We start from the raw sequence: 21,816 nt of genomic DNA on the forward strand, positions 1-21,816 counted from the left end.
TTTAATTCATGAATACAAAATTGACTTCTGACACTATTTTCAAGCACAGTATCGAAAACATACTTTGACCAATTCATCAATGTTTCTAGACTGTCTCCTTCATCCAACGTTTCTACTAAGCCCTTTTAATAAGAAAAACAGAGACACGGGGGCCCAGCTATTTACCTCACCATAACCACACACCACCACTTGTTTCCCACCAAACATCACATCTGTGGTCCTCTTCAGGCTGTGGAAACAGACAATGGCTCAACTCAAATATTATTAGCAACTCAATCCCTTTGTACCAAATTAAAGTGTAGGGCAATGCCCAAGAGAAATTCATTTGGAAGATGGCTGAGGTCAGTCGGAAACGGGCCACTTTAATAACATGTAAAGGAGGGAGACCACAGAGGCAAGCTGTAGGTATGAGACTATGTCAAACAAATCCCACTGGTCCCCTGTAAGTCTGTATATACACATTTCAACATACCCATCCAAAATGGATTCTCGGCAGCAGTACAAGTTATCAAACTTCTGTTTGGTAACAGAATCATTGACATTCATGGCTGGAACACAGAGCTTCCCAGCTTTGGAGAGCTGATACAGCCTAAAGGGAGAAGAAGCCACAAAAACAAACACACACCAAGTTAGGTGATAAAACAGTACACAGCAAAATCTGCTTCAAGTGCTATGCTGCCCTCCCTCCTCAGTGTTATTTATCGCCCAAGTCTTATTTGGAAACATGATTATTTTCTTGTCATCTCTCCTCAACTCATTTTCTTCTATCTTTATCCTTTAATTTTGGAAGGAAAGTAAACATTTTACAGTTGAAGTAATTTACTGCACTTCCACAAAGAGAACATGATATCCTTAGGCCAGCATTTTTCTAACTTTAAACACTCATGCCTACTTCTGGTAAACAAAGATTATGATGATTTTGATGTGGTTACTGTGTCTGTGAGAGCCATCACGTGCAACGTGCCCCCAGCAGAGTAATACTCCTAGACATCATTTAGTTATTTCCACCAAGCCAAGAGTACGTCTCCAGTTTTACTTTTTGTTGCATCACATGTGGTTTTTCAATAGGCTTTCCCTCCATATTTAAAATATAAGATTATAATACAACATTGAGTACAATCTTTCCAAGACACAATCCTCCCTACACCCCTTTCCCCAAGTAATTAATAATTAATTACTCAGTGGAGTAAACGGGAGATAAAAACATGTGAATTAGAATCTGGAAAAAATTCCTTCTAAGGTCACTTTGATTTTCAAAAGTGAAAACTCAGTTTGATCTAAGGAAGACACTCCCACTTAGTTCTTCTAAGTCTGAAACACAGCCCTGAAGCCTAGGAGAGACCAGAAGAATCTGATGAGGCAAGGACACAAGGGGCAGCTACTCCAGAATCTGTTACCTGTGAACACCAGTCACGCTCTCTTCCACAATGCCTCGGATCTTCTTAAACACGTTTGGATACTTCTTATAAACCCAGTGGGTTAAGTCTCCCCCATCATCCAGGATCTACAGAACAGCCAGAAGACTTCTATGGGCATTCAGGCTGCTAGAGCTAGGGGGAACTTTGAGCCCACTTTCTACACTAGTGAGAGAGCCCTGTATGTTTTGGAAGCACTTCTTAAAGCTCCACAGAGTAGGCTTAGACAGTGGAAATATAGTTAAATCTGTTGGTGTAAAGTGGTTAAAAGAATTCCTGAATGTGTTCTAGGCTACAGTGGAAAGCTTTTTTTTTTTTTTAAAGATTGAATTTTGCTATGTTGCTCAGGCTGGTCTAAAACTCCTGAGCGATCAAGTACTCTCCTCCTGCTTCAGCCTCTCAAATGCTGGGATTACAGGCATGCACAACCACGCCCAGCGACAGTAAACAAATTTTACAAATCACGGACTCATTTTCAGTTTAGTTGAAATATAAAGCTCCTTTGAATGCAAAAGGAGAGCTGGAGCAGGAAGGTAAGAAATACAACTCCTACTCCAAAGAGGGACCACATCACTTCCTTCTGTTTATTTTGCTGTGTTTTGAGCCATGTGTCCACCTAAGCTTACCCTTCCCCCACCTTTCCATTCAGTACTCAGAGCCTTTTTTTCCTTTCTTTTCTTTCTTTCTTTTTTTTTCTCTTGGTGCTGGAGATTGAATCCAGGGTCTTGTGCGTCTCAGACCCATACTGAGTAGGTATTGTGTTATAAACACTTTAGCAACAGAATCAGTAAATAAGACCAAACATACAAAAATATATGTAGGGAACCATGCTTTAAGGGAGAAAAGGAAATAAATCCATAGTCAAAAGTATGGAATGGACATGAATCATTACCATGTTGGCTTGCCACCCATCCATGTTGACACAGCGGTCAATGCACCACCAGAAATCATCTTCGGACTCGCCCTTCCAAGCGAACACTGCAACTCCTACGGAGACAGAAATCAATCAGCTCATTTTCCTTTGAGGGGTACCCTACATCCATCAGTACCACTTTCTAAGATCTACATGAGAACGGAAGGCAAAAGGAACAATTCTGAAGAGGAAAAACTTAAAAGTAAAAGTCAAATAGGACTTTCAGTTCAGAAATTACTTTAGCTGAGAAATTAAGAGATTTTTGTTTTAAAAGTATCTTGAAGCCATAAAGGCCAATTTTGCACTTTATACTGTATCTTAAGGAGGTAAAATGAAATACGAAAAAGCTCCTTCTAGAGCATTATTCATCAGCAGACATCTCAAAATAATTTAAATGTTCAATTCTAGGGAAATGAGGGAGTAAAATCATGTGGCCATATAAATGAATGATGTGGTCAGTTTTTAGTAGTATGAAAAAAAAAAACACTTCTGAAAATGCAATGTTTAGGTTATAAAAATGTAAACATACTAAGATTTGGTTCATCAATATAATGCATAGGGAGCAGCTTGTCAAATCTTGTTATTTTGAATTTCCTAAATCTTCTACAATAAACACTTATCACAGAAAAAAATTAGACAAAGTCTTATAATGTGAGTTTCTAAAGATCCTAGGAAGGTGGAAGTTCCTCAGATAAACTTCATGGTGATGTTCTATTTTAAGAATAAAAATTTTTATTTTTAATTAATTAAACTCATCAGCACATACATTTTAGTGCACTACTGAATACCAAATAAATAATTAACTATTAATATAAAAGACACTGTTCACAGTGTTCTCTCAAAATTGATAAAACTTTTGGGGAGAAGAGACCAACTAAACTCACAAGTTTAATATTTTTTTCCCTCATCCATTTCACATTAGAATTAAGCATTTCTTTGTGGTTTTTTTTTTTTTAAAGTATACCTTGATTTTAGCATAAATTTCTTCCTGTTCTTTCCACCCCACTGGTGGTGTTGGGGATGTAATTCACTGTTGTACTGCATGCCAGGGAAACAGTCCATCACTGAGCTTCATCTCCAGCTCTATTATTTTAAGACTGCCCAAATTTAGCTGGGCGGTGGTGGCACACACCTTTAATCCCAGCACTCTGGGAGGCAGAAGCAGGTGGATCTCTGTGAGTTCGAGGCCAGCCTGGTCTACAGAGTGAGTTCCAGGACAGGCTCCACAGCTACAGAGAAACCCTGTCCTGGAAAACAAAACAAAACAAAACAAAACAAAAAACAAAAAACAAAAAAACCCAAAAAACCAAAAGGGGGGAAAAAAAAAAGAGAGAGAGTGCCCAAATGTATAGTTCTCAGGCACACATGGTAATGGCAATTTTGGCATATATTAATTACTTGAGGCAAAGCTGGTTTGAAAAAAACAAAAGTGGAACTTACCAGCTTCAGCCAGTGCTGCGGCTACTTCATTCTGAGTTGAATAGATGTTGCAAGCAGACCAGCGGCACTGGGCCCCCAGGGCACAAAGTGTCTCAATCAAGACCTATATGGATGTACAGAAAGACTGGGTGAGGAAGAGCAGGGCTATCCAGGAGCAGGGGCCAAACCTCAGCAAGAACACAGTATCTGTAACTCACAGCAGTTGGCCCTACACTGCAGTTACACAAAGGTACAATTCAGCTGTGTGGCACAAAATTACTTAACTATATCCGAAAGGTTATGTTCCTAAAAGTCTTAAAACATTTTTATAACAATCATTTTACATCCTCCTAAGTCGGGTATGCTAAAAATGGGTTTAGTATATGAACAAAAGTAAAATATGCTACATCATTGGACAGGGAGGTCCCCTTCTATGTAATAGCATTTGGATTGGCTAGGTAGGAAGAAAAGGTGTATTTATTTTTAATAAAAAAAAACATTTTCTTCCCTTTTATATCAGAAGTCCCTCTGTTTTCTTCCAACAAACTCACCGCTGTCTGGGCCGTGATGTGTGTACAGCCCACTATTTTAGCACCAGCCAAAGGCTTCTCTCCCTGAGCACGTTTCCTGAGTGAAATCAGAGCAGACATGTCTGTGGAAGAACAAAGGATCTGAGCCAGGTCCACACTACCAACACCATTCGATCCTGCCCAGCCACAGTCAGGGTCGGGTCTGCTGAGACATGGTGAGATGGGGTAGAACACGCCAAGTGCATTTCCCTGATGACTAGAGGCTTCACCAATGGAGTAACTGGAGAGCTATAATGTAAGCAATTGGCAGGTCTTGTTTCTGCTTCATATATACAAAGGACTGAGTAGAGAATGGACTAAACTTTCAAAACTGGCCAGAGTATACATGGTGAGTCTCCCTGGTCATTAAGAGGAGAGGGAAGCAGTTATGGACAGACTTCCGAATGTCCTCATAAAACCACGAGGAATGACTGTGACTTCAGTGGAAGACACTTGCAGCTATTTTTCTCTGCTGTCTTACCCTAGCCTGTCAAGCTCGCAGTACGGAACACACCTTCAACATTAAAAACAAGAGCAGAGACCCTTGGGGGTAGTGTAGTGGAACAGAGAAACCAAGATTCAGCTGACTGCCAGTCTAGTAGAGGGTGCCTAAGACTTAAGGAGACCCCAGGCTACCACAACCTTAACTTAGAACCCTGCCACATCAGCAACTTCTGGGAAAGCTGGCTCTCTGGTATTGGCAGCTACAAGAATATCCCACATAACTAACCACTATGTTGTGATCCAACATTTGCTGACTACGCACTGTAGATCTGTGAATATGGTGTCATGATGAGGAAAACAGAAACCACTCTGTAATTACCATACACTGGGAAAAGGGAAAAAGGAAAACAAATGTAAGAATCCTAAGGCTCGGTTTCCATATAGGGAGAAGTGTTTATCCAAAGGCTGAGAAACGATTGTTTCCAGGACACTTATTGCCCAGGTCCTGAGAAGAGGTACGAAGGGTGCTTCTGGTCCTCCACCCACTCCCTTCTTTACCTTGCTCTGCAATCTCAATCTCCCGGCGTCCAAACTCTGCCTGCTTGATGTTCTTCACACAGAAATTGCTGCTGCCCTTCGAGTTGGTTTGCTGCTTCTCTCGGGGGGAAACCTCATCATCAGAGCTGTCTGTGTAGGATGCAGCTAGAGCCAGCAAAGACACAGGGAGAGAAAAACCTATTGGTCCAAATTCCACTGAGTGCAGCCCCCCAGGGACTCTCATTAAGTGAAGAGAACACTTTTAATTGCAAGTCCTCTTACATCATCAGTTCTGCTCCTCCAGGCTCTAACAGCTGGTGTGAATGAAACTGCATCTCTCCCACCCATCCCAATGACAGTGTGCCACCATGTCTGTGATAAAGAACTACAGAGCCTAAGCCTATACCACCTGTGGTGACCCCACATAACAGTGACTGTAACCAGATCCCACAAAAATGGGGTAACAGGGATAAAGCATGCTATTTCTCTAGGTCACTGGTTCTCACACATCTATCAGAATGACCTGCTTCTTAAAAGTCCAGATTGCCAGTTTCCTGGCGAATGTTTCCCCTGGTAGGTTTCGGGAGGTACTCAGGAGACGACATTCCCAACAAGTTCCTAGGTGCTGCTTCTGAGAACTACTGATGTAGATGAAAGTAATTCTTAAGGGATTTTATACCAGGTTGTGCTCACGGAATACAGACAATGACGGAAAACAAGCAGATCTTTCTGACAGCTTTGAGAAAAAGTCTGTCAAGAAGATAAATCTGAGATAAAAGCTTCACATAAAATTGAAACCCATCCTTTAGACAGATATGCAATAGGATCTACAACAACTCATTACTTCTCCAGTCACGTCTTTCCTCTCTGAACTGAATGTTTTCCTGGTCAACGTTCTGGCCACTGGACTAATAATGCTCTCTTACTGATAGAAGTCCGGGCAACACAAACACTACTAAAGGCCATTTTCTCCGCCCTATAAATTCAGCTCTGTTCCAATGGGTTTCTATAAGATGACCATCAAGACCTCTGAAAACATCACTCATTTCATCTCTATTCCTTCCAGAACTCAATTTTTCCACATAAGATTTCCTTGTCTGTTTAGCTGCAACTGCTCTGCTTACCACACTAATTTTGTCTGACACTTCAAGATACCTTTTTCATTTATGACAGCCATTATATTTGGGATTGTTTCTTGTGTGTTTTAGCCCCTATAGGATCCACACAACCATTATTACAACATATAACCTGTATACCTACATTTATTTGTTCTTCTTTGCCTGTCCTGACTATACTGGTTGGGTTATCAGTGGCACAGTGAAGAGATACATTTTCTTTGATAATTGCTTTTTTACATTTCTTAAACCTCACATCCAGCTCTTAAAGTTAATAATACAATGCAAGCAATACTGGTAAGAAACAATGAAGGGCTTTTCATACAAATCCTTCATTAACTCTAATAGCAATCTGGACCTTGGGCAAGTCTCCTAATCTTTTAACTATTTCTCTTGTTGAATGATGAAGTAGTAGTATTAGATGATGCCTTTAATGTCTCCTCCAGACTCATTTTCTACAATTCAAAAGCTTTTGGGAATGTATGTGTGTGCAGAGACATCAACCTCAGTTATTTCATCGTGGTGCCACTCATCTTTTTTTTTTAAGGGTCCCTCACTGGGAACTGGAGCTCACTGACTAGGTGAGGACAGGCAGCTGGCCAGCCCGTGGTTACAAGAGTGCATCACCACACCTGGCTTTTTAGGTGTGCGCTGAGGGTGAACTCAGGTCCTCACACCTGCACAGTCAGTCTTTCACTGAGCCGTCTCCCCAGCCTCTCAGCAGCCCTTCCAGTTACTTTCTAATACCTTCTCTGTAGCTGAGACAGGCACAGTTAGACCAGAACGAAGACTTTCTCCAGATGGCTAAGACAGGAGGGGAGGGAAACAGCTGGAACCACATCACAGTACTTTATTTATATCTCCACTCCAGGAGTTAACAGGGGAAGACATGTCAACATAAAGGGTAATCTTGTAAATAAAAGGAGACAAAATACTAGTTTTACTATCATAATTCAAGCAGTCTTAGTGACAAGAAGAAAAACCCAAGAGGAAGAATATATTTTATACAATTACGTTTAAAAGTGTATTTTTTTTTTTTTTTTTTTTTTTGGTTTTTCGAGACAGGGTTTCTCTGTGTAGCTTTGGAGCCTGTTCTGGAACTCACTCTGTAGCCCAGGCTAGCCTCGAACTCACAGAGATCTGCCTGGCTCTGCCTCCCGAGTGCTGGGATTAAAGGCGTGCACCACCATCGCCCGGTGTATTTCTTTTTAAATGGTGGTTTTGAAAGTCAAAATTCCACTGATTCTCCCCCTTGCTAATGTGGACACAGGAACTTCCCAATACCACCAACTGGATAATGGTCACAGACCACACAGAAACTGCCTGGGAAAGAAAGTCTCAACAAAAGCATCCTTAGCTACAAGTCTTACTATGATGGATTTTCACATTCTAGATAAGTGAAGAGCACTAGGTAGTGAAAGGAAGAGACAGAGAAGACATCAAGTTCATACCTACCCGAACTGTAGCTGTCTGTGGAGGACTGTGAGATGGAGCGAGACAAAGATCTCCGGCCAGTCTTAGTAGGGAATTTGGTGAACTCCTGCATGTCATCAGCAAACTGGATTTGCTAGAAGAGAAAGGTAAACAGCCGAAAACTTAGTACAAGGGAATTCTATGGATTTTATTTATCATGTGTGTGCACACACATGGAATCAGAAGACAAACTGTGGGAGTCAGTTCTCTCCTTCTACCATGTGGGTCCTGGGGATAGAACTTAAGTTGTCAGGTTTGATGGTAGGCATCTTTACCTTCTGAGCCATCTTGTTAGTCTAACGTATTTCATTTTCCAAGGCCATACACTAATTTCCCAGAAGTCAATATTACCATGTAGTTCCTACTACAGCAGTAATCCTCATTAGAAAGGAGGTGGGGAACAGGCTGCTTTCTGACCCCTTTTAAAAGACCAGCTACTGTCGCTTCCCAATCATTTCAGTAAGACTTGGGTTGGCAGGGGAGGAGAGTAATTCTGAAAAGCCAATTTATTTTAGTAACTATACAATTTTACCAAATTTTCTTCATTTCATCAAGTTGCTCCCTTCCCTTTTATATAACCTGTTTAACATACTAAACTCTACCCTTCCGCCCAATCCTATCAGAAAACAGATACAATCCTGCATCTGTTTTTTGCTCCAAAACTTGTAGCATACTCTCTTGTAGCATATTCTTCTTCTGATTTTGGGCAGTGGCCTTGCTTTTGAATATAAAGCCTAGCAATGGCAAAACACATTACAGTGTTAGCATCTCAGCCCAGCTATGTATCTGTATTCTACAAAACCAATGTAGTATGCCAGAATTTTCTACACCCAGTAAAAATTTAAAATATCAGAGTGTACTGATGAAAGAGAAGTTTAAGCCGGGCAGTGGTGGTGCATGCCTTTAATCCCAGCACTCGGGAGGCAGAGCCAGGCGGATCTTTGTGAGTTCGAGGCCAGCCTGGTCTACAGAGTGAGTTTCAGGACAGCCAGGACTGTTTCACAGAGAGACCCTGTCGCAAAAACAAAACAAACAAACAAACAAAAAAAGCAAAAACCAAAACCAAAACCAAAACCAAAGAGAGAGAGAGAGAGAGAGAGAGAGAGAGAGAGAGAGAGAGAAGTTTAAAAACAAATACTAAATCCTCTATTAACTAATTTCTAATCAGGATCAATTTAAAGGAAGAAGAAAAGAATGGCAAGTTTTAAAGGTCTCTGTAAGTAGAATAAATCAGAACTAGAAGATTTCAGAGTACTTTTTTTTTTTTTTTTTTTTTTTTAAATTTAAGACAGGGTCTTTTAAAAGACCTAGGCTACCTCAGAACTCACAATTCTGCACCAGCCATTAGCCTGGTTAGGGTTATATGTATGTGTCAGCATATCAACACTGTAGAACACATGGACCACTGGCTTTAATAAATTGAAAAGTTTGCAATCATTATTATTTATAAACAAAACAATGTGTGAAAATATGGAATTATATGGCTTAAACCAGTGGTTCTCAACCTTCCTAATGCTACAACCTGCTTCTGCCTCCAGAATGCATGGATTAAAGGCATGCGCCACCACTGCCTGGCAGGAAATGTATATACTTTTATAGGTGAAAATCTTTCCTACACAATATAAACAGTCTGATCATCACATCGCCACTTTTAAGCTAGAAAGACTAAACCAAGAACTAGAGCAATGACTCGGTAGTTCAAAGCACTGGCTGCTCTTCCAGAGGACCTGGTTCGATCCCCAGCACCCGCATGGCAGCTCACAACTCCACCTAGGGTGATCTGACTCCCCTTTCTGGCCTCTGAAGGCATTGAATTCACCTCATGTTCATACATGCAGACAGGCAAAACACTCATATACACAAAATAATACATTTAAAAGAGTAACATCTACATTAGTTAAAGCTGCACAATCTTTCTCTCCTGACACATCCATTCTCTGCTGGGGTAGCAGCAGGCTGCAGTGTAAGAACCAAACTTTGGGGCTGGAGAGATGGCTCAGAGGTTAAGAACACTGACTGCTCTTCCAGAGGTATTGAGTTCAATTCCCAGCAACCACATGGTGGCTCACAACCATCTATAATGAGATCTGGTGCCCTCTTCTGGCCTGCAGGCATACATGCATGCAGAACACTGTATACAAAATAAATCTTAAAAAAAAAAAAAAAAAAGAAAAAAGAAAAAAGAACCAAACTTTGGTCTGTGGCCTTGGCACAGGCAGTTAGTATGAACAAATGGAAAACAGAACTGGTAGGACCCTACAGTCACAAAGTAGCAAACAAAGGAACACTGGTTTGTGTTTTCAACTTTCTTTGTGTGGTGTGTGTGTGTGTGTGTGTGTGTGTGTGTGTTTTCAACTTTCTAACTAGCATGACAGAAACCTGGTGTATTTGTTTCGAACTCATCTTGGTTCAACATCTAACAGGGGAAGTGTTTTCTTTAGGCAACTCTGACACAAGGAAAGGAGAGTACACAGTCTGCTTTCTAAGCCTAAAAAGATACTGAAGGTATAAGAGCTACACATCCAGAACAAGTCAGGGCCCCACACACGTAGAAGGCATTTAATGAACATCTGCAGAGTGAGTGAATCTTTAAAACTCCTTTCTCACGTACTATCAGTCAAGCTTCAAAGATAAATGACAATCACAAATCAAGCCGAGCCACATATACTATGCCAGAATATGATTGACAAGTATCTGCAGCCCAAGATTTTTTTTTTTGGTTTTTCGAGACAGGGTTTCTCTGTGTAGCTTTGCGCCTCTCCTGGAACTCACTTGGTAGCCCAGGCTGGCCTCGAACTCACAGAGATCCGCCTGGCTCTGCCTCCCGAGTGCTGGGATTAAAGGCGTGCGCCACCACCGCCCGGCCCAAGACATTTTTTACTTTTGTATTAAAACCTTAATTTTAAGTACTTTAAATATCAAATGTACAACTGCTTTTCAAAAGGAAAAACAAACAAAAAAACTAAACCCTCAACTTGCTGACATGGCCACACTCAGCATTTGCCTTCCAAATAGGATTTCTAATTACATGTTCACATGACTTCTCCAGTCAGTAGGACGCAAGGCAAGGCGAGTGGACCACAGCAGTGAATTTCAACCTCATCTGCAGTTCCTTTGGCAGGAGTAAGAAAGATATCAAGAGCCCATCAGTGGCTCGCTCTTAACAGCTTCCAGCGGCAGCGGCAGCACTGCCTTCACCAGCTCCCTGTGGCTGGCAGGGGCAGCCTGTTCGGAAGTGCTCCTCCCTTCTCCAGGCTGGTAGAGTCCCTCTCCTGTTCATCTTTTTTCAAAGGGTTCTGGGCATGTTTCCAGATACCACCTACATGGTGGTGAGATGGAGGAGGGAACTTCGGTAACATTTGCAGATTTTTAGATAAAGAATATAGAGAAGCAGTGTAGCAAGCTAGAAATATTTCTTCAGCAACCTAAGAACTGAATTAATAGGTATAATCTCGCCTTGTATTAATAAAGCTTATCAGCAGCCTAAAGCTTAGCAAGATCTTTCCCATCTAAAAATATGAGACTGTGGCAAGCAGCTTACTACTCTGTGCAGTGCTCCTAACACCCATCTCTCCAATACTAGATGGGATCCACATCCAAAGTAGGCAGTGTTAGCTTAAGCCATGGCACAGTGGACAGCTGTCTATACGGTGGCCCAGCAGCACGCAGATTCACATTAACCCTGTCCTCTCTGCCACCCTGAACTACAAGCTGCAGAGACTTGCTTCCGAGCAGCTGCTACAGAGTGCTGTGGCTCTGCCAGCTTCATCCACGAGTCTAACTCTACAGATTCTTTCCAGCTAGCAGCTCCTTCCCCCTTGGTGGAAAGAATCCTTGCATGCTGCTCACCTTTATACTGTAAATAAGGATACTACTGCCAAAAGCGATTTCTGGATGTCATAATTTCTAGCGAAACCAGATCTAATAGCAGCTTTCTGTTTGGGCTAGATTCAAGGTATTTAAGTGGAAAAAAAAAAAAGGTAATTTGGATAAAAGAAAATCCAAAGACAACTGCAAAAGTGTGGTTTATATTACTTCTTATCAACATGACTTCGCTGTTGTTTCTCCAAATCTAAAACTTTAGGAACTACTAATTCAAACATAAGGTAGTAAGTATAGAGAGGGGTAGAAGGAAAAATAGACAAAGAGCCCAAAGTACTATACAGTTCCACTCTTACACTAACAGCACATCTGAGAAAGGCTAGGTTAGATCGATCCAGTCTCCAAATATCACACCCAAATACAGATGTCTACTTGCTGTGTCTTAAAAACCCTATTCAATATCAGGCCAGTATAGCTATTTTAAAGCCCTACTAATGATGGTTGACTGACTTCTGTCTAATACTGAGGCTCGTTTAGGAAAAGCTCCACCTAATAATTTGGGTACTTTATGTATTCCACTTAGAGGGGGGTGTGGTGACAAAGTAAGCTACAAGAATGGTACAGAACTTACCAAGACAAAGGGAACACAGGCAACCCCCAAAGTTATAAACCTCAAGAGAAAAATAATGGTGTTTGTTTAAATGATCTTAATATTTTTTACCATCAGAAGTTGAGTTTACTTCTGAAAATGTATGGCCTACACACTCAAGCAGATAGCTCAGCTACCCTCCCTCCTTCCCATACCTTACTCAAATTTTCCTTCTCTCTGTTGAATTAAAAGAAATTAAGCTACCAGAACCCTACTATGACCCTATGGTTAAGTGACAATGATCAGGACAATATACACAGTGCATTATATTCTTTTACTCAACATGTTCACTTGCCACGAAGTACTCGCGTCGTCCTAGGAGAGAGCTATCTATGTGAGAAAGAAGGCCCTCTAAAATCTGTAGATGGCCCTGACTCACCATGCAATGCTAACAGACGGCCTTGTCATGAACTTCTGCTACTCCTCTAGGAACATGCTGGCTACTGTGATACACAGACTTTAGTCTATTTGTTGTATCTTTAAAATCCAATTCAAGGGGTTGGGGATTTAGCTCAGTGGTAGAGCGCCTGCCTAGTAAGCGCGAGGCCCTGGGTTCGGTCCTCAGCTCTGAAAAAAAAAAAAATCCAATTCAATTTCAGGCTAGTTTGAGGTGCTACTTTAAAGCAGCTTTTCAAATAGCTTAGTAGGAATGGTGATTCTCTTCTATGTCATATTGTTTAATGTGGGTCCTCCAAAAATTAGAGGTCAGGCCAGATTCCTTATTAACCTTGTTATTTCACATGCCTACCTAACAGCTTTTAATTTCCTCAGAAAGGTTCCCTCCTAAGGGCAAAAAACTAGACTCAAAGGTAAACAGCAAATACTAGGAAAACAAATCATTAAGAAAGCATACCTGAGCCGGGCAGTGGTGGTGCACGCCTTTAATCCCAGCACTCAGGAGGCAGAGGCAGGCGGATCTCTGTGAGTTCGAGGCCAGCCTGGTCTACAAAGCGAGTTCCAGGAAAGGCGCAAAGCTACACAGAGAAACCCTGTCTTGAAAAACAAAACAAAACAAAAAAAGAAAAAAGAAAGAAAAAAAAAAAGAGAGATGTGCATGGAAGGACCAGTCTTTCTTACTACTGAGATTATTTGAGAGGGCAGTATCCTCTTCTGGTTTGCTGAGACATTTAAACACATATATTCTATCCCATTGTCTTCTCTGGCATATTGTGCACAGAATTTTGCTGTTTAGAAATTATGGGTAACATATTTCTTAGGTAACAGCACTGAGCCAAAAAGGCTAATCAGAAACTAGAAAATTTAACAAGGTAATTACTAAGATGTGCATTAAAACACCTTCTAAGTCTCCTACATCTTTTCTAAGCCCTTTTCCACATCCTCTCACTAATTCTTTAAGATTCTACTCCCAGCCTCTGCCTTCTCAGAGGAAAGACAAGAGATCATGACAGTCAGCCCAGACAGATGCAGCACGTTTTCTTAGCAGAGGTCAGTCTGATCCCCATTGTAGATGCATCCAAAGAAACAACAATAAACATCAATATTGTGAAACAAGAAGTACCCAAATCTACTTCAATTAGATAAGAGTAGTCTCCTAAAGAAGGGTCTTTTCTTTCCAATCCTGCCCTCAAACACACCTGATAGAGAATAAGGATCTAAAAAAGATTATCTTGGGCCACAGAGCCAAACTAGATACCTCCAGCCTCCTCTTTGATTTCCTGCTGCAGAAACCAGTTTTCTGAGACTCAGCAGGTTTTTTGCTGTTCCCTGTCTTCCCTCTTCTCAAGTTTCTTAAGTTCTCAGTCTCCCCAGATGGGGTCTGAGTTTCTAGGAGGGAGTGGGTGGGCAGGCTGACGAATCACAAAACACATCTCCTTCCTTCACTTACCCGTCTGTGTCTCAACAGTCACACACTACTAGAATCTAATTGCACAGTCAGACAAAATATCCCATTCCAACTGGGCCTCAATGTGATGCTGTCAAGGCTGGTTGGTGTAAGGAAGGAGGAGGTACTAGCAGGCCCATACAGCCAAGTCGCTGAAATCATAAAGAAAAAGTCCCAGAGCACAAGTGGTTTCACCACTGGCCACTACCTCTTTTCTCCACTGGCCTCTACTATCTCCCTAAGAGCTGCAGTCAACGAATGAATTGCCAATGGAAGGTCAAAGTAGCAAGTCGATGGCTTTTTATTTTGTGTTTTTGAAGGAGATAATAAGCACAGGGCAGGGCTTCCTAATCTTCTAAAAACACAATTTACAACATACTGTAAAACACATCCAAACTAAGGTTCTATGTATACTTAGCCTGTTACTGCCGAACTGCCTTACTCTCATACCATGCTACCCTACCCTCTCCTCACCCTCAACTACTGGCACTTCTATATTTTAAGGGGAAATTAGCACAGGTGACTAAGAATCCTGGTTCCTTAGAACGTATCCATTACTTAAATAACATGTTAAAAAGCTCTGTTTACCCACCTCTCCCAGCACCACTGCTGTATCTTTTATTTCTCCAAATTTGTTACCATTTTTAACACAGAAAAGAAGTCAAAAGAACAGTATAATAAATATTTGAATACTCTTGACCTAGAATGAATCTTTAAATTTTTCATGTGGTACACACACACACACACACACACACACACACACACACACACACACACATTCACATGCATACTTTCACATACTAAGGTAAAAACAAAAAAAGGTTACAAACATGAAAATTCCAATACGTTCTTTGGAATTCATTCAAGAATAAAGAATAAAGACACTCTCCTATCAAATCTCAATGTCATTATAAAACTTAAGAATAATAAACCAGATGTAGTGGCGCCCATCCTTAATTCAGGCATTTGAGAGGCTGAGGCAGATGGATCTCTTATGAGTTTCAGCCTGGTCTACATAGTGAGTTTCAGACCAGCCAGAGCTATATAGTGAGACTTTATCTCAACAAAACAAAACAAAAACCCAAAAGAATATTAATAGCAATTCTACAAATTTAGAAACATTTTCTTTATTACTATTGTGTATGATGTGCATGGGGAGCGGGCATTCCTATGCCATAGAACACAGTGGATACTTATGGAGCTCATTTTTTCTCCTTTCACCTCTGTGAGAGTTAGGGGTAGGTGAGGCTAGCAGGCCAAGTAGCTTGGCACATGCAGCAGTGAACAAATACTATTGTCTCAAACAAGGTGCAAAGTAAGGACTGACACCCGTGGCTGTCCAGTGACTTCCACACCTGTGCCACAGTGCACACAAACACACACACAAAAGTAAAGAGATCTCCTTGCAATTCTTTTTGTCCTTACAGTACATTTCATGAAGGATGTACAGTCCAAGTACTGTTTACTGGGAGCCTGCACAACCAATTGGATACACGAGCTTAGATGTGCTGTTTTAGTTGGGCTCATTTGTGTTTCTAAAGATTTGTTATGTTTCATTTCTTTCCTCTTCCATTTAATCTTACTGGTGTATAAAACAGACATAACTCAAGCTTTACATGTGTATCCAGGGTCTCGCCTCCGTCCACACTATTTTCAGTGGCTTCTGTATGTTTTCATGTTGGCTTTCTTCCAGCAAATACATATTTATATTCTTATTTTCCTTCCCTTACTTTTTCAAAAGTTAAACTGCAAGGTATGTGGAGATGCTTTTTTGTTTTAAGAGGAGGAAAACTTGTCAATTGCTTACAAACAGGCCTATCTGTACACTTCAGACAAATGTCTATGGAAGACAATTGAACACAAAACAACTAGTGGGTGGGTTGAAAGGATTGCCCACGTAGTTCTCTGGCACCATCGGGTGATGTGGCAACTTAACAAGAAGATAAGTAATACCGAAAAACAAAATTTCCTTCCTTGGTCTGGAAGTACAGCTTATGTGAGGTTTAAAAACCAATTACACTTTAAATTTATGCATTTGTTCAGTGAATAAATGAATCACGCTGTGAGTAAGCTCAGCATTCGGGAAGGCTAGACTATGTCTAACTGGAGAAGAAAGAAATGCAAAGTCTTTGCCAAGTACAGAACTATAAGCAGCTACCAACATGTGGCAGGCAAGTCTAGGGGAACTGGTGTTTTAATCCTGGGCTAACAGACAGGACCTATATCACTTTTTTTTTTTTTTTTTTAAAGTTGCTTCCCATAAGCTCATAGGCTCAAGAAAGGAAAAAAGCTATCAAAACAAGATAAATCTGACTTCCAGGATCCCATGTTAAATAGTAACTATGTAGCAACAGCAATTACTTCTAAAGGAGTCAATGGGACCTTTCACAATCTATCCTGCAGTTGGGTTACATGTTTTTAAATTGAAAGGATAAAGTGAAACTCTGTCTACAAAATCAGCTTCACTCGATTTTAGTTTCCATTCTTCAAGTTTACATAAAAATCTTAGCATGAAACTACTACCTACGTGGCTCCCAAAAACGGAGAGAGCTGAAAAGGGTCGTCAGTTGTGGCTTCTCTGGAGTTGTTTAAACAAGGGTTGCCTATCACTCCAGGATGAACAATGTGCATTTTCCACCCAGTCTACCTTCAAAATCAGCATATGCAAGTTTTGGGTTTCCTGAGCCCTGGCTTTCTGCAGTCATTTCAAACCAGTGAAGGGCACAGGAACACAAAGATCAAGTTTTCTTGCTAACACCACACAGCAAAACAAAATCAAAATTAGATTTTGCTTAAGAAGAGCTATTTTTTCAATAAGCAACACTGCCAGGGTATCAATAATCTGAATAATTTTCATTAAAAAACAAAACTCTTGATACACAAAGAACACTAGCTAGAACATTAGATTAGAATTTTTACTTAAAAGTTGATGAGAAAGGAAGTTTAAAATCTACATGTACTAGTATGTTAAACAATAAAATCCTGAATATTGGGCTGGTGAGATGGTTCAGTGGGTAATGGTGATTGCCACCACGACTGACAGCTAAGTTCAATCCTGGGACAAACACGGAGGTCGGAACCAATTCCTGCAAGTTGTCCTTTAACCTCTACATGCACATTCACTCACATACATACAAACAAAAACAAAACCCCCAACCAAGCCACAAGCTCAGTAGCATTTCCCTGCCTTGGGAACCCAGTGGGGAAAGCAGCCTCCTGCGGTCTCAGGGGCTAGTCTACTCAAGACTGTGGTTTCAGGAAGGCTTGTGGAGAATAATAAAGAACAACTGTGACCTCTGCAGAAGGCAAAAAGTTCTTTCAGGACCCACATTTTGAAATAAATGAAAGGATAGGGACAAAATATATATGATGTTCTAAGTTGTCAATGCCCTGCTGTTTAGACACTACTGTGCAGACCAGCAGGGTTTAAACTCTATAGAGGCAAAAAGCTCTGCTCTGATTCCCGCTTCCTTTGATTTATTGTTACAGAGTGAAGGACAATGGATGGGCAATCCAATACTGACTACTTACTAAGTAATTTCATATTTATATCACAACCACCTGTCTTTGTACAGGGAGGATTCCAATTTGGTATGGTTAAAACTGACTACTGATTTGTGTGTCTATGGGGAGAGGGTTTACCTGAGAAACTCACCGAGTATTTTCCAGGAGGAGGTACCATACTTTAATATATGCATCAGATGTATATTTCAAATGTAGTTTTTAAACAAAGAACTATCCAGCAGGCAGTGGTGGTGCATGCTTTTAATCCCAGCACTCGGGAGGCAGAGGCAGAGGCAGGCAGATCTCTGTGAGTTTGAGGCCGGCCTGGTCTACAGAGAGTTCCAGGACAGCCAGGACTATTATATAGAGAAAACTTGTCTTGGAAAACTAATAAAATAAAATAAAAAACCACTGTAGTTCCTCATGTTGTGGTGACCCCCAACCATAAAATTATTTTCGTTGCTACTTCAAAACTGTAATTTTGCTACTGTTATGATCGTAATGTAAATATCTGTGTTTTCCAATGGTCACAGGCGACCCCTGTGAAAGGGTCGTTTGACCCCCAAAGGGGTTTCGACCCAGTTCTAGGAGCACTTCCTGGAGAGTGCTCAGCTGTACTGTCTCAACAAAACAGCTAAGCAGTGTGCTGGAAATTTTCACAAAAGGTAACTGAGGAAATGGTTATGTAAACTGGCTTGATCATAGTAATCTCTTGACAATGTGTACAAATATCAAAGTATCACATTATAGCCCTTGGGTACATACAATTTTGTCAATTATATCTTTAAAAAGCTGAAAAAAATTGATGAAGAAAAATAAAACTGAATGTAAGGTTTAACTATATACCTTTACAGGCTGCATAGAAATGTAAAATAGATTTTTAAAGCCCTAGGAAGTGAGGCTTAAAAATCCTTTGGTCATGAAAAAAGAAGATTTATTTTTATGTGTGTGAATAGATGCGGGCCTTGGCTCCATTCCCTGGAGCTGCAGTCCCTGGTAGTTGTGAGCTGCCTGACTTAGGCACTGGGAATGGAACTCCTGTCCTCTGGAAGAACAGGAAACGATTGCTCATGACTGCTGAGCCACCACTCCAGCTGGTAAGGAAAGACAACTGGTATTTATTATACCCCCTCAGCTTTAATGCTTCACTAAGCAAACCATGAAATAGCCTTGTGTTAACAGCAGGCTTCCTGTTTTCCCACAGAAAAGCATTTAGAACTGGTACCAGGTAGAGTCGCCTGACTTCTCTGGGGAGAAATGGGACTTTGTTAATGGGACCCGAGTCTATACACCAAGTTAGCTTCGAATACCCTGATAATACCCCCTTATTCAGTAGTCTTTCAGTATGGGCGTAGAACGTTCTCAAGATCATAAAGAAAAAAAATAATCCTGTAAGGATCCCTCAAGTAAAGGACATCATGGGCTGTGGTGACCCTAAGGGCAGCTTTCAGAGAAGAGGAGGCAGGAAAAGCCTCAAATGGACATGTCTTCCTATTGTGTTCTTTCTCAGTGCCCCAAAGGAGTTCCACCCTCGCTCCTGCAGCACTTATCCTGAGGCAGGCCTGGCCATTTGCTCAGGTCAAACACCAGGGCATATTAACGATGGCTTAGCTGGTACCATGGCTCATGGCTTACTCAACCATCTTCCTAAAGTCTGCCTTTTTTCCCTAGCACATGCTTCTCATCTTTCTTCTTATCTCTGCAACTCCTCAATAATCAATTACATCTTTCTGTGCTTTTTTTCTTAAATCAGAATTTCACCAAAATGTTTCTCAAAATCTTTAAATACTATTGTTTTCAGTCTAGGAATTCATAATATAAACTAACAAGTTTAAATTCTCATTCTGACTTGACCATGCAGAAACTAGAGGTAAAGGTATGTACAAAGTGTTAGAATTATCTTAGCATTTCAAAAAGAATTTAAACTGAAGAAATGGTACTGGCTTAGAGAAGACTGGTGTTCCCTGTTTTTCCATAGCTACCTCCTAGCACTCTTTCGTAAATGGTCTTCCTGTTTTGATGAAGACTAGGAGATAAAGTCCAAAGAGCACAGCTCAGGGCTTCCTTTGACCTAACACATCCTTAATTCTAGATAAGCAATCATTCCAGGTGCTTAGCCTGGGTCCATGGACAGGCTTCAGGTTGACACATATCCTATCTTCAAATTATTCTGTTTACTGTATTTGCTTTTCTACATGGAGTATGTACACAGCTCTAAGAGTGCTCTAAACTCCAATGGTTAAGGGAGCCTAGAGTAGCTTCCAATGACCTAAATAGTCTCATGGGAATCTAAACTCTATAGGACAGATGATGGGGTTACTCAAAGTTGACTCCACAGGCTCCTTGAGTTCTGCTCCAGACCTACTCCAAATATGTGAGAAAAGCAGCAGTAGGTTATTTTTTTTGTTTCTGTTTATTTTTTTGAGGTTTTTTTTTTTTTTTGTGTGTGTGTGTGTGTGTGTGTCTGTGTGTGTGTGTGTGTGTGTGTGTGTGTGTGTGTGTGTGTGTGTGTAGTCCTGGCTATCCTGGATCTCGCTCTGTAGCCCAGGCTGGCCTCGAACTCACAGAGATCCACCTGCCTCTGTTTCCCGATTGCTGGGATTAAAGGTGTGCACCACCGCTGCCAGGCTGGAGAAGCTACTTTAATACCAACTATACTTGTCAGTACAAACAATGCATCTGATGGATCCATAAGAGGTTAGGAGAACACTACAGTCTATCTAAACAAGACAGAGACTGTTTTTGTTTTCTTTTTATTTATTTTTAAATATGGTTTAGTTCAGATTTAGTAAAAACTGGCAATATGCTCTCATTCCAATCATGCCCAGCACTCAGCTAATCCCCTCTCTATGGAATCAGAAAGGAATGTGCATAATTATGAGTTCCATATTCTCCAAATAGGAAAAAATCAAGGGCTGAGATTAATTTCGACAATCATCCATTCCCTATGACAAACCGGCAGACAGAGGCCTTCTCATCACAGATGCTTTCCACCTATCCTTTATAACCTGGAAGCATCCTTTACCCCACAACATTAAAAACCAAGTCTTCTTTGTCAACCTCAATTTACTCCCAACTGGCAAGCAAATAAGAACAGAAACCACCTCCAGAGTAACGTTTCCTCCTGGGAAATACTTGAGAAGGGGTGTAGTGAGGTCAGCCCCTCCAGGATTTGTTTTTCCTTGGACTTAGCCTACAGCTTATTACAGTGGGAACATAATGTCCTCGACCAACTTAGTCTCTTTCTGTTACAACCCTGAAGCAAACAGATTCTACAGCAGCTACAAGGCTGTTACCAAGGCCACTGTATTGATCAGTGTAATTAAGATTCACAATTCATCAAGACCAGCACAAGAAGCCAGCTGGGTCACTCTCTTCATAACAAGCCAACACTGGGAATCTTCCTGTCTTGCTTGCTAAGAAGTCCGGTACTGATGCTGGCACTAAAAACTCAAGTACTGAATTAGAAGCTGGAACCACCTGGACACCGACAGGAAACTGAATCTGTTACCAGAGCAACCGCACATATCTGCCATCTCTACAAAGCACTTATTTCATCTTCCAAAACAAGGAATTTTGAAAGTCTCCCTCTCCCCCAAATCTTGCCAAAGTCACACACTTTATAGAAACATCACAAAATTTAATGCCAACCAGAACCAGAGCTCATGATTAAGACAGCACTGGCTCCATTCCCAGAAGACTGTAATTCTAAAGGTGTGTTTCAAAGACAAGTGCACATCAGGCCTTAAGTATCAAGTTCACCTTTGATTCAGCATAATGGACAGCCAGCATTGTAGAGGAAGAAAGCTGGGAAATTTGCTCAGCACTGCCAGCAAGGCTGCTTGCTAATACTTTCAGAGCCTAACATACCTTCCAAATCCAACTGTTCAACTCTTCATTATTCTTCAAACTTGCAACTCCCTAGGCCTCTCAAAGTCCCTGTCCCTTAAATCCAGGATACCAGTTTGAACTTTGAGCAGAGGGTCCTCCAGTGCTAAAGACTTAAAGTTGTGAGAATTTCAAATTGCACCCCTCATTACATCTAAAGATATGTTTCCATGCTATTAAGCCAGTAAGTGAGGAGGCCATGTACTGTGTATTCTCTTTTTCCTC

General features: G+C 41.0%; 1 protein-coding gene across 4 annotated transcripts in view; it reads right to left on the reverse strand.

Annotated features, from left to right (window-relative positions):
* The window catches only part of Ahcyl1 (adenosylhomocysteinase like 1), a 34,981-nt gene that overhangs the window by 5,732 nt on the left and 7,433 nt on the right, over positions 1-21,816 (reverse strand). For 3 of the 4 annotated variants that reach the window (XM_059266064.1, XM_059266066.1, XM_059266065.1), the window contains exons 2-9: positions 7,868-7,979; positions 5,319-5,462; positions 4,299-4,399; positions 3,769-3,871; positions 2,308-2,402; positions 1,398-1,504; positions 473-589; positions 166-229 (exon numbers count right to left, since the gene is read on the reverse strand). In XM_059266064.1, the coding sequence (XP_059122047.1) occupies positions 166-229; positions 473-589; positions 1,398-1,504; positions 2,308-2,402; positions 3,769-3,871; positions 4,299-4,399; positions 5,319-5,462; positions 7,868-7,979 (843 nt within the window). Of the gene's footprint in view, positions 1-165; positions 230-472; positions 590-1,397; positions 1,505-2,307; positions 2,403-3,768; positions 3,872-4,298; positions 4,400-5,318; positions 5,463-7,867; positions 7,980-21,816 lie in introns of those variants that run through there. The other variant, XM_059266067.1, reaches the window with a different exon arrangement.

This window comes from Peromyscus eremicus, chromosome 6 (assembly GCF_949786415.1).
Source record: "Peromyscus eremicus chromosome 6, PerEre_H2_v1, whole genome shotgun sequence".
NCBI classification, from domain to species: Eukaryota; Metazoa; Chordata; class Mammalia; order Rodentia; family Cricetidae; genus Peromyscus; species Peromyscus eremicus.